This window comes from Triturus cristatus, chromosome 6 (genome assembly GCF_964204655.1).
Source record: "Triturus cristatus chromosome 6, aTriCri1.1, whole genome shotgun sequence".
In the NCBI taxonomy this organism is placed as follows: domain Eukaryota; kingdom Metazoa; phylum Chordata; class Amphibia; order Caudata; family Salamandridae; genus Triturus; species Triturus cristatus.
In genome coordinates this window covers 175,867,782-175,886,896 of record NC_140589.1, presented here as the reverse complement: position 1 = coordinate 175,886,896, position 19,115 = coordinate 175,867,782, and the positions used below count along the sequence as shown (strand labels likewise).

The 19,115-nt window shown below is 42.0% G+C and overlaps 1 protein-coding gene across 1 annotated transcript in view; it reads right to left on the bottom strand.

Annotated features, from left to right (window-relative positions):
• PKHD1 (PKHD1 ciliary IPT domain containing fibrocystin/polyductin) overlaps positions 1-19,115 on the bottom strand; it is a 1,788,124-nt gene that overhangs the window by 1,055,243 nt on the left and 713,766 nt on the right. Inside the window, exon 30 of the mRNA XM_085609531.1 lies at positions 3,352-3,419. Within this exon, the coding sequence (XP_085465657.1) occupies positions 3,352-3,419 (68 nt within the window). The remainder of the gene's footprint in view (positions 1-3,351; positions 3,420-19,115) is intronic.

Genomic DNA, 19,115 nt, shown 5'->3' with positions numbered 1-19,115 from the left:
GAATGAACCACCTCCCCCTGTGGAAGATGCAGCTTGCCTGGCACACCACAACATTATTAGAATATTTTGTTATTTGCTCTTTATATTCTGCGAATTTGAGCAAATTTATATGCGCATTATGTTGTAAAGTCCAGTATCTGGCCATTTATATAAAAAAAAACACCAAACCAAAAGCTTCTCATTCTGGGAGAGTACCCCACCCTCACTTGGTCTAATTTGAGCCAGTAATTCGACCCCCCAATTTTAAAGATCTACAACCACCACTGATTGAAGTGTATTATTCCACTGTAGTATTCTAGCAAATATTTCTAATAAAGGTAAAGTACTTCTGAGAGGAGTATTTCAGGGACAATAGGCCTCCTTATGTTTTTTTATTTTACACATAGAAACGCATCTTTGATGGCCTATTCTTTTGCTGGACCAGTATTTAAGACAGCAATTACACCTCTTTGGGGGTCAGTGTTTCAGAATGATAACATTTTTAAATTAGACAACCTGACACAAAAGTTTATAATGAGAACATAAGGCTTTCGGAGGTTCGGAGAACTGAAAATGATTGCAGGGCATGGGTGGAAATTGTGAAATATTATAATACTTCTTGAGGTCAGTAATCAGATCTCTATTTCGTTAAAGCATAGGGTGGAGTTTGAACTGTAGCTGGGCCATATAATGAGGACAAGGAATGGTGAGGATGCCCAAGGCAAACACACCAATCATAAGTCCAGCTAAGAATTAATGTCATATATTTACATGAATAGTAACAGGTGGAGTTTTGGATATAATCTGTTTACGATGAGGTAGAATACTCATAACACCATTCCTATTCATGTTGAGGTACCTAAACTTTTATAGTCCTTGTTTAAATCAGACCCCTTTAAGTTTTGGAACACTATTAAGAGATTACTCTTCCCTAGCGAAGTATGAGTTGGCAGTCCAGCGGTTGTTTCAGGTGATTTAGTTGCAGACATAATTTCAGTGAAGAATGTGCCTTTTATAAATAATGGTTCCACCAATATTAGCGATATTTGTGAAAACAAGATCCAAAATGCAAAAGTAGATTCCTTGACTATTCCTTCTCCTGCCGAACCACCATGCTATATTTGATACACCTGCTCTTTAAGCACTATTTTATTTTTTCACATACCCTATACTTTAGTGAGGTGACATTGATGGCCAGCCACTCACAAATTGTACGAGCACCACTGTCGATCAGTGGTGTTATGTCCTTCTTAAAAGTTACCATATAGAAGGAATTGAATACAGGTAAAATAGGAAATTTGCAGAAAAATTGAACTTCTAAATACATTTCTGTCTAAGGTAAACGATTGGGCTCAGAGTTTATTAACTTGCCACTTCTTAACATGAAGTGCCCCTGATGAAAGTATTTCATTATGTCATCCTTGCCCCATCTTGTACATTTGTTTATATTCTATCGATCTTGTGGGTATATGAAGTTTTATTGTGTTTTGGGCTGACTACGTCCAGGATCTTAAATTAATATCCGACCTACATATACACACGCATCGGCCTCACCTGCTCAATTTCTCATTTTACTTCACTGAGAAATGTTTTCCCTTTCGTCTTCTTACGTCTGGCTTATGCATGCCAGGGAGGGTATTCATTATTTTTTGCACCGGAGAAACCAATAGCCTTGACATCAGAATTTATCGGAGGTAATACATTTCTGAGCTGAATTACTTCAAAATGGTTCATATCGTGCAGTTTGTCCACCAAAATCTTCATATCATGGTATTATAGGCAATTGTTCCACAGTAATAATAATAATAATCCACATTTGTAAAGCGCAAACAATCACCCGTAAGGGTCTCTAGGCACTGGGGGCCGTCAGGAAGATTAAGCAAGCTATTGCCCAGAGTCACATGGTGCTGGGCTAATCTGCCGCCGGCGATCGAACCGTGATCCCCAGATTCCGGAGTCAGTCACCCTGGCCGCGACGCCGCGGTGCCGATGTCAAGCTGAGAAAAGCTCTGGGAACAGGAAGTTATCGCACCAGGTAAATACGTGGTGCAGTAAACTCTGCACATCCTGTCATTATGAGCCCTTAGCAAAAAAGAATTTGTGCAAGGGTCGCAAAATTACTAGGCAAGGCTAATCAACACTTTGCTGTTCAACTTTGCACAATCTTTTATGCACTACATACTTCTGATTGCAAAATTTAAAAAATGCAATTAAAATCTAGAGGTAAATCGTTTATATATCTTAAGACTCAAGCAATGGGTACATCTCCCTGCTCTAAATTTGTTGATCACTTTATTCATTCATGTGTCACGCGAGCTGTATTAGGAAATTAGACACATCATACCTCTTCTAACACTGAACCGCCCAGCATTGAATTCTGCTATATTGCTTCAAATATTTCCAATCACTAGAGCAGACGTATTGACTAGTACATCTAATTCCTTTATTAGAAAAAAAAAACATATTTCAATTTGGTAAAGACTTCTCGGTAGGTCAACCACCTTCTTCAAATAAATAACTGTCCACGATGATGATACTTTCACTTAGGGCTACTATCACTACATACATTTAATTTGTTTCTGGATTCTTCCTTATTTGCAGCAAACCCTCAACTATTGCAGTATTGTCAAGTACATTCCTGCTTTAAACTCATATTTCCAGGATGGGTGCACTTGACACAAATCTGTGGAACTATGAGATGCAGGCTCTGGAGAAGAAGAGGGAGCAGGACAGGGGGTATATAATGGGATGTTATACAGTGGATCCAGTTGGTAGGACTGTTCAGGTGGGTATGCCCACCCCAATTTCTGGACTATTTTTTTTAAATGACAATAAAAGCAATTGAAAGTAAAGTCATATTTCTCTTCAAGTCAGAGCCCTATGGTTTTGACACCCCATAGCTAGGTAGACATAAGTACTACTGCAATAGCTTTACAAAATATAGTTCATTGCAGTGATTTAATTACTGGGAGTGGACAACCCTAAAATACAGTATTAGGATATCTAGACTATTTTGAAACCTCTTCTGTCTCAACACTTGCATTGACTTTGAAAGCTAAATGAATATCAATTGCAAGTCAGTTCTTGGCAATAATACAATGTTGGTGTCTTAACAGACAACCATGTTTTCATTCTCTTTCCACCCACATACCATTCAACTAAATGTATTATACAGGCTTGACTTTCATTTGCTTTCTGCTGTCTTTTTGTCAATTTGTCCCTAAATTTGACCATCAATAAAAATGAATATATAATAATGATATCATGAAAGGAAATGGCGTGTGAATACTGTCCTTCTGTATGTGCCTTAATACAATTCCAATGGGGAGGCCAGACATAAATTAGAATAGACTCTAATGCAAGTATGCTTACCTTTAAAGGATCCACAGCATGGTTCAATGCTTGTGATATTACCAACATATTCTACAGATAACTGCTCACTGCAAAAGATGTGGAGAAAGCATGTAGTAAAAGTATGTAGTAAGCTCAGCTTCTGAATGTAATTAATTAATTAATGTGCACATCTCCTGGAGTGACATATCATAAAAATATTATTACTACTAATACTAATGAAAATTTCGTTTTATATAGAATATGACACACCATTTTTTTACCATTTATATACTCAGTAAATAAAGCTACAGGGAAACATTCTACAGCTAACAGTTTAATGCAAAATGTGTGAAAAACAAAGTATGTAGAAAGTGATGCTTCTGAATGAAACTAATTAATGTACACATGCTCTTGGAGCAAATAATAATAATAATAATATTTTGGCTTTTTATATATAGTATCAAACAGCATTTTTGACATTCATATGCTCAGTCCATAACAAATCTGCATGTTGGCCATACAATGCTCTCCTGCTAACATGTGAGAAAAGACATTGATTGATGTTTGGGAGTTTAAAGTAGGACCTTCATTGTAGGAAATTGGGCTGTTGATTGGCTGGGGTGTGAGCTCTGCTCAACGAACAACCTAAATCCTTGCCAGTGAGGGGCACCAGCAAACCCTAAATTATCATGCGCTCAGCCCTCTGGCAGCTTGGTACAGAGCAGTCAGGCTTAACTTAGAGGCAATGTGTCTAGTATTTATGCAACACTTGAAACAGTAACACAGTGAAATCACACCACAAAAGGATCCCACAAACAGAAAACTAGAGCAATTTCTTATGAATAAAATAAGATCAAATGACAAAAATCCAACTAGTATAAACAGATATATGCAATTTTAAAGGTTTTACTAAAAGTTATGCCAAAAAGCACAAAGCGCCAACTGTGGACATCTGGTTGGACCAGACCAGGACAAAATCACAGCTGACTGTGATGAAGTGCAGGCCAGCTACCTGGACCTAGTTATGCCTGCTGAACACAGCACCTTAAATCCTGGTTTGCAGAGTGATGTGTTGTGCAGTCGGGGACATGTGTCGGTTCCAAGGAGCTGCGAGGCTATGATGCGAAGTCTGGAAACATCGCCATGGCTACCATTGGAGAGGGATGCAAGGACCTGTGCTGAAATTGCATAGTGCAGTGCGGGTACCAAAAAGGCCATGGGCTGCACAGGCAATACATGTCTTTGCGACAGGTGTGATCCAGGCAGTAGTGGAGATGCGTCGGTCCTGCTCAGGGTTTGCGCCGCTCAGCAGAGGAGATGCGTTGGTTCTGCTGGGTACACAGAGTCTGACAGATCACCTTGGGCCCACTTTCTCCAAGGGTTAGGGACTGGTGGCACCACTTGGCAGGGTAGGTGCTGAGGTCACAGTTGTATGAGCCCTCTGTTCCTGAGGCTGAAGTCAGTAAGCCAGCCAACTAGCTCTTGGAGACACTCTGGGGACCTTGGTTGAACAGATACAGGTCGAGTCCTTCTCACTCAGGCAAGAGAGCAGCAGGTTGGCAGAGCAGGGCAGCAGTCCTTTAGAGCATCAGCCCAGCAGAGTGCCAGTCCTATCAGCAGCAGAGCAATCCTTCTTCCTTTCAGAATATCTACAGGTTCAGAAGTGTCTTTGTACCTCTGCTCTTCCACTGGAAGGTGGGAAAAGCTTCCGGAAATTTTATTTGAAGTCCCAGGCATCCTGCCTTTCCTGTCCTGGCTCCAGACTAACTTCATGGGGTATTAAGCCCTCTATGTGGGGATGATGTCTTCCTATTGCTCTTCAACAAAGCTTCCTCTGGAGATGCTCTCTTACCCCTGTTTACCATTCTAAATGCCTCCCTCATTTTTCCAGAAGCTCTTCAGGCAATTCAGATTCTTACACTCCTAAAGAAACCTACACTAGACCCTGAAGCCTTTCCAACTACCAACACATCACTCACCTACCATTCATCAGTAAGATCATTGAAAGACTGTCCATGTTCAACTCCAAGACCACAAAAGTACCAACCATCTCCTGCACAACTACCAGTCTGGCTTCAAATCATGTTGCAGCATAAAAACTGCTACCTTACACATCATAGATGATGCCCTCTTCACCAAAGATGAACATGATGCCTGCCTCCTGATGTTACCAGACCTCTATATAAACTTAAACACAGATGACATCCCACCCTCATAAGCTCCCTGTAATCTTGAATGAGATTCACCAGCACTGACCTTCACTGGCTCGCCTCCTGCCTTTCCAAGCAACACCAGTTTATTCACCTAGGCACATCCAGGTCATAAAAGATCCATATCATCAGTGGAGTACCCTGAATACTATCTCTTGACACCTTTAGCCTAGCAGCTGCTACATACTCACAGATAACAGCATCAAGATTCACCAATATGCCAAAGGGATACAACTCTACTTGAAAGTCTCCGCTTCTTCAGGCATCCAACGCCTCAAGCACTGCTTGTACATCATCCAGACCTGGATGTCCAGTGTCTACCTGAATCTCAACCCAACCAAGAAATAATTCTTGTTATTTTCCAAGAATAAAAAAACAGCTACAGTCCAAATCTGGCTCAATGACTTGAACCTTGACAACTTCAAACCCAAACTATCACAGAATGGCAAGTCATTTGGATTCCCGTTAGATACCCACCATATCCTCAAGGAACAAATTGCCAAACAAACAAAGTTGGCCTGCTACCAGCTCTCTTTTCTATGGAAAGTCAAACAATTTATTTCGGAGAGTGACTTCAGAACCTTTTCTCAAATCCTTGTACTCTCTCCTCTGGGTGGTGGTAATGCCCTGCTCCATGGCCATGCACCCCATAGGGGCGTCCTACTTGCTGCAGCATGTCTCATCTAGGGCCTGAAAAAAATATGATCCCATCATCCCTATTCATGATGGACCTCCATTGGCTCCCGTATCCGGCCTGCATCAAATTCAAATGCAGCTGCATCATTTAAAAAGCTATCACAACCAGCAGCCCCACTTATCTTGCAGACAAGCTCACCATCTCTGGTGCATCCACAGTCAGGACACCACCAAATTGCTGACTAAGAAATGTAAAAAGATAAAACTAGACAGCAGGCCTTTTCTCACTATTCACCCAGGATCTGGAACAACATTGTCATATCTAATAGGACTGTCCGACACTGCTCCAATTTAGGAAAGAGTTGAAGACTCTCCTCTTTAAAGAACTCTTTATCACAAATCATTAACCATCCTCAATACAGCTCCATTTCCTCATAATCATTGACTTTATGCTTGTCTTTGACCATGTACCATGAGCTGTACTGCCTTTTGGCTATGTCTGCGCTATAAAAATACATACGAAACCTGCTTGCAGTGAAACACATCTTTGTAACCCCATAGAGAGATATTCTGCACCTAGACAAAGGACAGGGTGTCTTTTATGGCAGGTCTCGAAAACAGTTAGTGATCGGGGATCCAATTATTGGTGCAGCACACCAAAGCAACCATCTGGCAGAACAGAGGTGTACTAATTGAAGAGATCTAAATCTATTGAGCAGCGTGGGTGAACAGACCAATTGTAACAAAAGAATGCAGAAGGAGCTTATGCAGTGGTCTCAGCCTTGGCTATGGTAGAATGAGCACTCAAGCCCTCAGTGGGTTGCTTTCTGGTCAAAGCATGGCAGAATACTATCCATCATAAGAAGGTCCTCTTCTGCATGGCCTTCCTTTTCCTTACCCCACCTTTGTGCAAGCTAGATAGAACAACATTATTTGGCTCCTCTACTTTAGATTGGTGAGTCGGAGCAAACAAGCAAGGCAAGGTGATGTTCTGACCTACATGACAAGGTGTCACAACCTTTACAAAAAATGGATCAAGGGTCCGCAGGACCATCTTGTCTGGGTAAAAGATGGTGTAAAGAGGGTGCACAGTAAGCACCTGCATTTTACTGACGCTCCTGGCTGATGCTAAGGCCACCAGAAAAACCATCTTGATGGTAAGCAGTGGAAGTGCACAGCTATGCAGTGACTCAAACAGCAAGCATGTGAGAATAGTGAGTACCAAATTAAGATCCCATTTGGGCATGATGGAGGGCCTGGGAGGAAACATGTTCTGAAGGCCTTTGAGAAATCTAGTCTCAACAGGTGACTTGAGCAAGGAAGGATTGTCCGGCAACCACAAGAATGCCAAAGAACTTGGGATAAGTGTGCAAAATAGTATTGATCTTCTTGGTTACACACCACACCACAAACTCGTCCTAACGGCAGGCATATACCATCTTTGTGGAGTGACACCTGGCTAGCAGGCTTACATCACAGACTTCCAGAATGAAGGTCAAAAGCTGTAAATTGTTGCTCCTCAATCTCCAAGCATGAAGGTGGAGTGCACCGTGAATGGAGCTCAGAAGCTCAGAATACCACCACACCCAAACCGGAGCCATAAGAATGATTTGGGCCCTGTTGTTCTTGATCTCCCTAAGACCTCTGGGCAGAGGTAGTATCTGCAGAATTAGCAATATTTTCTTAGTACAAGATGCACCCTTGAGTCCAAAATGGGCCCAAGGATGCATTTTGCCCTAAGAAAATAGCAAATAAATGCTACATGCTACAGGACATGAACAGCAGTAGCAAGCTGCTGCTCGCTCCCTTAGATCGTTGTTCCCAGGCACCTGTAGTAGGATTTGTGCCTTAAATTACGCTTCAATATTAAAAGTGGCATAGTCGCATAATTTTGGTAGTTTTGCATCATGAGTCATGGTTAATTACTGAAATTACTCAAATTACTCCAGCATAATAAAAATTTGGCCCAAGCCTAGTTAAAATGGCAGTTTATACTGCCCACACAGGCCTGAATGGCTGGCTTAAGACATGGTTAAAGGGCTACTTTTGTGAGTGACACAATAAGTGCTGCAGGCCCATTATTAGCTTTTAATTTACAGGCCTCGGGTACTTGTAGTACCACTTTACAAGAGACTTACAAGTAAATTAAATGTGACAATTGGATATAAGCCAACAGCAATGTAGGAATTTGGGTTACTGGTTGAGGTGGGTGATACCCACTTCAAACAGAAACCACAATTCCTGTCAATGTAGTCACAAGAAAACTCCAAGGGGCATATTATCAAGAAACGGCGTTAAAATTATTGCCGCTTTAGCGGCAGAAAACTGCCGCTAAAGCGGCGATAATGGGCTTGATAATATGCCGCAGAGAATTCCCATAGAATCCCATGTTCTGGTGTCAACATGGGCTTCTATTGGAATTCTCTGCGGCATATTATCAAGCCCATTATCGTCACTTTAGCGGCAGTTTTCTGCTGCTAAAGCGGCGATCATTTTAACGCTGTGCTTGATAATATGCCCCTAAATTACTTAGACTGAACTTAACCCTCTGGTAGCTTGGGACAAAGCAGTCAGGTGTGTAAAGTATTTTATGCAGCACTTCAAACAGTAATAAAGGGGAAACACAACACAAGAAAAATCCCACGCCAATTTAGAAAAAAAAGTAGATTTTAATAAATTATTTTGGACCAAAACGACAAAAATCCAATTAGTAGAACCGACGAAATGCACCTTTGAATATTTAAATAAAAATAGTGCCTAGAAGCACAAAGCACCAATTGTGGTTATCTAGACCACGACAAAGGCTCAAGTTCAGGACGACCAAAATGGAGCGTGGGCCGGATAGAGAGATCAAGTTAGGCAACTGAACAAGTACCTTAAATCCTGGGTGCGTTGTGAGATCCCCCATCAAGGATGCATCACACAGCGGCAGTTCCCAGGCGTTGCAGGCGGCGATGCAAGGGCCTGGGTCAGAGATGCTTCGCACAGTGGCGCATCGGATGAAACTGTCGACGGGGCTTGCAATGCAAAGTCCTGCATCAGAGATGTGTTACACAGCGGTGGTTCCATGAAACTACAGGCTGCCAATCAAGACCCTGTGTCAGGTATGTGTCATACAGTGCCTGGTCTGAGGCTTAGTTGCAAGGAGATGCATCGCACTGCATCAGTTCTGCCCAAGAAACCACAGTTGGGCTGGCAGTGCACCTTCAGACCCACTTCCAAGGGTCTCGCACTGGGGTGACACCACTTGCGGAGATTCACAGTAGGCAGAGTACAGGTGTTGAGTTCAAGGTAGTTGGAGCCTTTTCTGACTCGGAGGCTCTGATCAGAAGGCCAACCAACTAGCCTTTGGAGTCGCTTTGGCGGTCATAGCTTCAAGATGCAGGCCGAGGCCAGCAGATTAGCAGACCTTCATGCAGAGCATCACTGTAGTCCTTCTGAGTCTTCCACAGGTCCATAAGTGTACTGAAGAGTTGGGTCTGAGGGTCCAAAATTTATATCTGGTGCCAGCTTTGAAGTAGGAGAAGGTTCTAAAGGTTTTCACACACAGAGGTTTTTGTAATTTCCTGCTTCCATGCCCTGACCCCAGCTTGTCTGGGGGCATAAATGACTAGTTTCAAACCCTTTGTGAGTGTGCTCTGGCAGAGACTTCATGATGAGCAAGTGTGGTAGTTGACAGCTCATATCACTCATCCAATCAGAGGGCCTCATTTATGAAGCACCTTGCAGCACCAGAAAGTCACTTTTTTGATGTTCCGGTGGCGCAATATGCATCAGCATATTTACAAGGCCACATAAAGCCACTTTACATGGATTTTCATGGCCTTGTAAATATGTACTCCTTTCATGCAGAACACTGCGTGAAAGGGGAGTTCCATGGGTTTTGCTGTGGGTGTTCCCACGCAACACCCATGGAATCTGACACATTACAAGATTTACCAGAAATTGTAAACCTGGGAATGCGTCAGAATCTAACGCCAACCTAGGGGTGGCGTTAAGGAGGCTCAATAAGGAGAAATGCACACCTAGAAAGAGGAACATGCCTAAATTGATTGATTTTGTGCAGGTGTCCCTTACTCCACAAACACAATCAGCTCCACTACACAGGCACCCTTGCACCATGGTGCATGGGTACCTGCATTAGCGCACGGCAGCCCACTGTGCGCCAGCGCAGGGGAAAAGGACAAGAATGCACCCTATCACATAGATACGGTGCATCCCTGCCCTTTTGTTTTGACGAAGGACAGCACCGCAAGATTCCTTGCGGCACTTCCCTACGCCAAAGCCTCATAAATGAGGCCCAGAAATGGTCCACCCTGCTAACTCCAATTTCCCCTGTGTCTCACTTTCTGGGAGCAATACACAAAGACCAACTGTAGGCTACACCTAGTCCTGTGACCCAGTAAACAGTCACCAAATGTTTGGGACAATAAAATGCCAACTTTCTAAAAGTATCATTTTGAAATCCAACTTTACCATTAAAGAGGATTTTAAATGCTCCCAATTAAAAGTTATTACTTATTAAATGTAATAGTTAACCCAATGTTACCATGGGAGAGGCAGGCATTGCAGTAGTGAAAAACGATTTTAAGAGTTTTTCACTATGAGGACATGTAAAAGATAAAGTACATGTCCAACGTTTTAAATACACTGTTACATTTTTCTCTGCCCTGGCTCTGCTGTCTCTAATAAGTACTTAATTCTGGTTGTTCCTAGACCACCTTTCGCCACCTTTAAGGATGGCTTTCATCATAGCACTGAGACTGCTAAATACTGAACTTGGTGTTCCTGTATCATGGACTTGCCAATCTTCATTATGCAGTGTGCCATATCCACCATGCTACCACCTTGTTTACTACATGTACATCAGTTGAAGAGTTTTACCCCCGCTCATCTAGCCTGAAACCTCCTACAAATGAACACGATGGGCTGTCGTGCCTCCATTATGCTAGTCAAATCTACCACGTTGGAAAACTGTAATATGATTATTGAAAATATCAATTTACTGATCGCTATCAGTTTTACAGACAACTAACAAGAAAATTAAGTATTGGTACTTATATAGCGCTAAGCTAGCTATGAAGCGACAGAGTGCTGTACATTACGTGAGGGGATAAGAAACGATCTACATAATCATGTACATTAGGTGGATATTACACAATATATTTTACACCCCTTAGCTGTAGGCACAGGGAGATGAGAGACTTGCATAGAATCATCAGTTATGCTGATGATACTCAGCTGGTGGTTGGCCTTTCCCAGGCGGCACACCATCCCGACCGGCTGCACACGTGTCTTGAAAAGATCTACACTTGGATGTGCAGCTCAGCCCTAAAGTTAAATGGCTCCAAGACGGAATTGATGCTGCTGGGGAACTCTGCTCCATCTTTGTCCCCCAGCAGCTGGCCAGACTGTCTGGGACCGGTACCTCCCCCCAAGCGGGAGATTAAGAGCCTGGGGGTATGGCTGGAGCAGGACCTATCTTTTAAAACCCATGCCAAAAAGACTGCTGGCGTGTGCTTTGGCCTGCTCCGCTCAGCCCAGAAGATTCTGCCTCTACTCCCAGTAGCCACCCGCAGGCTTCTCATCCAGGGACTTATCATCTCGCGGCTGGATTTCAGCAATGCGCTTTTCCTGGGTGCTCCCGAAGCTACCTTGAATAAACTGCAGCAAGTGCAGAATGCGGCTGCTAGGCTTCTGACGGGTCTCCCTAGGTGTCAATCTGCCCGCCCGGCTTTGAGGGCATTGCACTGGCTCCCGGTGAGGGACAGGGTGAAATTCAAATCACTTTGCATTGCCCACAAAGTTCTGCATGGGGTGGGTCCACCCATTTTGGAGGAAATGGTCCAGCCTTATAAGGCCTCTCGTTCTCTCCGCTCTGACCATCAACATCTCCTTCAGGTTGGCAGGGTGAAAAAGGCAAGAACTGGTGGCAGAAGGTTCTCTATAAATGTGGCCTCCCTGTGGAATTCATTGCCCCTTCAACTGCGCGCGGAAGCCAGTCTTCTTCGTTTCCGTAAACTTTTAAAAACTTTTTTGTTTCCCGAGTAGTCCCTGTTCTCTTGCAGTAGTGGCATGTGCCGGCAAGCGCTGGGATGCCTATTTGGTAACCAGGCGCTATACAAAACTCAGAATAATAATAATAGAATCACATGTTGTTTAGAAGCCCCAATGCCTGGTTTCGACTTCAAGACCCTATTTGCCAAAGGTGGCATCTCTAGCCACTATGCCACATCTTCTCCCCTTAATACAATCCTTGATGGATGGGACATTTAATTATGTGTGCCTCAAGAAACTCCTAAAGACTAGATCTTAGAATTTTTTGGTAGTGGTAGTGAGTGAGGAATTTGTTTTCAAATAATCTTTATTGAAAGTTTTACAGAATACGACCAAAAGAACTAAGAAGACGACAAACCATGTGACAAAATAAATAAATAAACAGCAGGTGGACACTAGTACCTGAGTCTGTCATTCTATACAATTATAACACAAGATAGAGATCTACATGTATTGGCAGACCTTTGAACAATCAAAATCGTACAATCCTTATTCACATGTGCAGAGCTACAGTGGTACGAGTACCAATTTAAGAGTAACAAAGACATTTTATTCAAAATTAAATCTTGCTATACCACCTTTAAATTATAATAAATAATAGTAACAACAGAAAAAATAATAAGACCAATGGTTTGTGTTATTAATGATAAATGCACTTGATAAAAATCTGAGATGTGCAATCGAGGTAATTATAATGTACTGATCGGCCAGGGTACGGTAATCCTCATGTATGTTCTGTGGTGACTTGAATGTCAAAGGTTGTCATGGGGGTTCTAAAAATGAAGGGGGAATAGCTGCATAGTGTTCCACATTTTCCTGTCAGATGGATACCGCGGGGAAAGTTCGAGAGTAGTGTTGTCAGCTCCTCTTAAAAAGATTTGCCAATCCCGCCACATCTTGAAAGAGACTGACTTGGGGGATTTCCAGGGACTTAGGAATATTTTGTACGCCAGAGTGAGCATTAAATCAAGTAAGTCTTGTTCGTTGTTGTTTTGTATTTGTGGAACTAGGTAGCCAAGTAAAATATATGAGAATTCTCTATTTGGAATGGTATGTAGGGTGTGTGTTATATGCTCAAAGATTCTATCCAAGAATGGTTGCAAAATTGGGAAGTGAAATAGCATATCTGGAAGATCGCCTGTTTGAGAGTTTCAGCATTGAGGTGAGTGGATGAGATTAAGCTTGTGGAGCTTAGCTGGTGTTCAATAGGACCTATTTATAATCATGAATTTCGTTTGAGAGAGTGTAGGCAAGACATTGTTCCTAAAGGGAGACATATGTATGCGTTCCCAATTCAATAGAAGTGGAGTTGGGTTCAGCTTCCCACTTCTTCTCGTTGATTGTAAGATTCTTACATGGTTCGGCTAGTTGAAGTTTATATATGCTTGACATTATGTGACTGCTCCTGAGCAGTTGGGATAGTCTAGGGGTTAGAGGGTGGTCAATTGGTTGTATTGAGTTTTTGGATATTTGGAATTTGAGTTTCAAAAAGTTGTACATGTCCAGATTGGATAGCCTCTTTTCTATTTGTAGTTCGGAGAAGAGTTTAGGAGAGATGCCCATGTATAGGTCATGGATAAAATTAATACCTTTCCATGACCAGTCCTGCCAGAAGATTAGGTCGCCATCTATTCTTATTTTGACGTTATACCAGATTGCAGCCATGTTAGGGATGGCGAGCTTAACAGTAGAGTGTGTTTCTAGCTGTGAGAGTGCCTGACGTGTGTTCTGGATAATATATTTGGAATGCTGTAGGATAGATGTGTGCATAGGCATGATTGCTGGGAGTGGGTTACCCTTGATTAAATCTGCTTCAACTTCCAGCCATAAAGGATGGTAATGTGGGTTGTCCACAAACCAGGCTGCCCCTTGTCTGCATAGGAATGCAGTTCCGAAGTTTGGGAGAGCGGTTTCTCCTCTGTTTTTGGTTTTTGAGATTTGCCAGAGAAATTATAGCTTTCTTCCCTTGCCAAAAGAAGTTGTTACAAGCCTTATCAGTTTGTTTCATGAAGTCTTCTGACAGAATCAGAGGTAGCATACTGATAAGGTAGTTGATCAGTGGTGATATCATCATTTTAATGGTTTCTAACCTTTCCCACCACGTGAGAAACTTTGGTGACCATCCATCCAGAGGTTCAGAGATCTTCTTAGGTAAGGAGTTTTCATTCTCTTGCAATGTAGTTATGAGATCGTTAGTGAATAGTAGACCCAGATATTTAATTGGTCCCGGTTGCCCTGCCAGACCTGTGTATCCCAAGATGTCCCTGTCGCCCTGATGATTCAACAGTTTAACTTCAGTTTTATCTTTATTAAGGGTGTATCATGATACTTCAGCAAACTCCTGTATCATATTTATGAGGGCCAAGATGGCCGTTTCAGCCTTTCTGGACACTACCAGAACATCATCCGCAAACACGGCCACTTTGAAGGTTACACTTCCAAAATCTATCCCTGGTATTTCTGCATTTTCACTTATGTGTTGGAGAAATGGCTCTATAGCTAGTAGGAACAGTGATAGTGATAGAGGGCAACTGTTAAATGGTAAGATCCTCCATAGATGAAACACAGACAGCAGGTTGATCTTCCAGGAATATTTATTCACAAGTAAATAGGTTCAACAGCTCAGCCACCCAACTGCCTCTCACTCCTCCAGTCTCTCATCCACCAGATTCTTTCCTGAGCCACAAGAGCCCTCACATTCTAGAACCCAAGGATGTCAGCAGCTAAACACAGCTGACTGACAGTAAGAAACATTACAACACATCTCCCTCTTTTGCAAAAACAAAGACAGAGTACCCATAAAAACGCTATAACAAAGTTATACAACATAATCACTTAAATAAGCAGGGGTACGAGAAGTTCTATTAGATCTCTTTAAAACACCTGTCACATTTTTGTCACCAACATTCTGGGGAAGATTACCAAATTGAGTAGTCATGTCACAAACAGCAACACGACTTAAGTTCCATATTCTATGATCTGAAGTTCTCACCGCGTTATCAAAAACCCTAATTACTTTCAAAGGTTTCGAAAACTTAGCACCAGGGACACAGAAACCAGGTCTTTTAATCATCACAAAATCACCAACAGAGACCTTGGTAGGTTTAACAGCATGTCTCATATCATAATTCTCCTTACTTTTCTGGCACTTGTAATCCTCCCTGTCTTTCCACGAGTTATCATCAACAAACCAGTAGGTAAAGCATTCTTCTGTCACCACAGTTCTACGCTGACACGCACAGCTTATGGTATTATTAGCGTGTCAACCTCCTCTTCACACAGCAGCTTATGAAAGGTGAAGCTGTTCTACGCTGACACGCACAGCTCTTCTTATGTTCTGCGTGTCAACCTTCTCTTCACACAGCAGCTTATGAAAGGTGAAGCTGTTTTACGCTGACACGCACAGCTCATCTTATGTTCTGCGTGTCAACCTTCTCTTCATACAGCAGCTTATGGAAGGTGAAGCTATTAAACACTTTTTGTGACCACAGTTCTACGCTGACACGCACAGCTCATCTTATTCTTATTCCCACAGTGCAATTCATGTTTGCTGTGGTAATAATTATTTTAGCACTGTCATGCAATTTTGTACTCATATTGTGTATGTTTGAACACCCCGTTGACAATATTGCCTTTATCTTTTAAGACACTATAATTCGTGTACTACATCTATTTTAGCATAATTGGTATTTGAACAATTTTGTCAACAAAAAGTATACAGTTTAGTTGGCAATTGATTTGTGTTAACGATACGTCTCAGACATGCAAAATGTTACTGCAGCTCCGTTTTTTTTACAGTCTCCAGGTGATCCACCCATAAAATGGTCCAAATGGAAAAAGGTTTTCGAAATATATGCCAGAGTCTGTGGTACTTCTCTCAGTATAGAGAGGAAAACGGCCCTACTTATGCACTGTCTGGGATCAGAAGGACAAGATGTGTTTGATCATCTTCCTGATGTCCCCAGTAGTGCTGCAACTGGTTTAAATCAGTTTGAGTTATGTATTTACAAACTTGATGCTCATTACTTACCAAAAGTCAGTACAATATTAGAGCGTTACCATTTTGGTAGGAGGATGCAAAAGGATGGGGAAAGTATTGAAAATTATATCACTGATCTGAGACGGTTGGGGTCAACTTGCAAGTTTAATACATTGATTGATGAGAGGATAAGGGATCAATTTATGTTGGGGTGTATCTCTGAAAAGGTTCGTGACGAATTGTGGCTCCAGGATGAACCATCTCTTGACGAAGTCTTGGTGATAGCTAAGAGAATTGAACACTCTATTGAGTGTGTTAAAGAGATCAAGAAAGATCTCAACAAAGACGTGTCTGTAGTTAATACGGTGACGACTTTACATTCGAAGTCTAAAGAGTCACAAATGAAAGCTCAAGGAAGAGAAAAAAAAGAAGTTAAGGCTCGTATCAAATTCAATAGGGAAAATAAATGTTACAGGTGTAATAATACAGGCCATTGGGCCAATGACAAATCCTGTCCTGCGTTGAATGCTATATGTTCTTACTGCAAGAAAAAGGGACATTTTGTGATTGCTTGTAAAATTAAATCATCTAGACAGGGTGTGAATGAAATTGGCCATAATGATCCGGATGATCAACATGATTTTGAATGTGGTCAAATCATTGTCCAAGTTGGTTGTGATGGACCTTTAGATCACATTTTTATTGAAGGACAGAAAACCAAAGTGTTGTTTGACTCTGGTGCGAAGATTACAATTATATCTAGTAAGTTTTTCAATGACTGTCTGGTATCAAGAGTCAAGCTTCTTAAAGCTGACATTCGCCCCACTTCTTATGGTGGTGAGCCCATTGATTTAAGAGGGTATTTCATAGGCTTAATTGAGTATGAGGGTCGGTTTACATCGGGCAAAGTTTATGTTTCCAAGAAGGGAGACAGTATCATCAGCTGGTGGCATCAGAAAGATCTAGGTGTCATGCTGGATCCTAACAGGAGTCCTCCCATCATTCTCAAAAACAGGGATAAAATTGAGTCTGTAAATCATCACTCTTTACTTCAGGCACAACTGATGGAAGAATATATCCACACGTGTTTGGGGACAAACTAGGCTGTTTGAAAGGGTATTGTCATAAAATTAAATTGGCTCCTGGGTCTGTTCCTGTTTCATGTAAGGTGCGTAATGTACTGTTCGATGTTAAGGACGAGATGCTGAAAGAATTGGAGAAACTAAAGTCACAGGGCATTATTGAGGAGGTGGAAGGAACATCCTGGTTGGCTCCGGTGGTAGCTGCAAGGAAGGCGGATGGTTCTTTGAGATTGTGTGTGGACCTCAGACAGCTTAACAAATGTGTGCTGGTGGATAAATATCCTCTTCCTAATATAGCAGAACTGTTGAGCATGGTGAGTGGTGCCAAAATGCTCAGCACAATTGATTTGACTTCTGCGTACCACCAGATTTTACTTGACCAGTCCTCCAGGGACCTGACCGCTTTTGTTACACCGTTTGGTACCTTTAGATTTATAAGACTTCCTTTTGGGCTTGTTTCTGCCGCTTCTGTTTTCCAGCGTGTTATGGAAAAGGTTTTAGTGAATGTACCTGGTGTCTGTGTGTGCCAGGATGATATTTTAATCTATGGGTGTGATGAATTAGAACATGGGAAGAGAGTCCGACAGGTGTTGGACAGACTCTCGGCCCACAATCTCACAATTAAACGTGAGAAGTGCAAATTTGGTCTTGATAAGATTGACTATCTAGGTCACTCTATAACAGCTGATGGTGTTGTTCCCAAGGCTGAATTGGTAAATGACACGTCACAGAGTCTCACGGAGCAACGGCAGAGCGCGCGGAGATGGTGAGTTTGAATAAAAATATAGTATTACGTGCTTAATTTGAATAAAAATATAGTGTTACGCTGTGTGCTCAAAATGAAAACGAAGGCAAATTTTAAGCTTACATCAAAGGAAATGAGAGTCGAGATATCAGATGCAGATTGTTTTGCCTCACACAGTAACAAGGAATAAAGCCCTTACGTGAAAGACGTTTTTCTCGAATATGTCCCGTAGCATCCCTTCAAATCATGGCTACTCCATATTCTTGTAGTCGCCTTCCAAAATATCAGCAAGTAAGGCCAGCATCCGCTTGTAGATGACGTATATCAGCTTCCACTTAAATTTGTAAATTTGGAGTTGAGCTGTTTCCCAGTCGTCGCCAGTGTTAAATGGTAAGATCCTCCATAGATGAAACGCAGACAGCAGGTTGATCTTCCAGGAATATTTATTCACAAGTAAATAGGTTCAACAGCTCAGCCACCCAACTGCCTCTCACTCCTCCAGTCTCTCATCCACCAGATTCTTTCCTGAGCCACAAGAGCCCTCACATTCTAGAACCCAAGGATGTCAGCAGCTAAAACAGCTGACTGACAGTAAGAAACATTACAACAGCAACCTTGTCTGGTGCCTTGTCGTAGTGATAAGGAGGAGGAGATTGCACCTCCCTCTCTAACTTTAGCCCTAGGTTCATAATAGAGAGCCATGATCATTCGTATCAATAAATCTCCCAATTTGAACCTTTCTAGCGTCATGCGTATGTATATCCAGTCCACTTTGTCAAATGCTTTTTCTGCATCCAATGTGATAGCAAAAGTGGGGGAGTCGATTAGCTTCGCTTTTACAATTGTGTGGCAGAATATCCTAGTATTGTCACTGGAGAGTCTATGTTTAAGAAAACCTACTTGCGTGGGGTGAATAAGTTTACCCCTATATTTTTGCAATCGGAAATTCAGTATCATAGCGTATATTTTACAGTCCAGGTTTATTAATGAAATTGGTCTATAGTTTTTAGTAAGGAGCAGGTCTTTACCTTCTTTATGACAGCCTCTGCTGGGGTGCCTACGATTAGGCCAGTGGATGCAAACTGCTGATATAG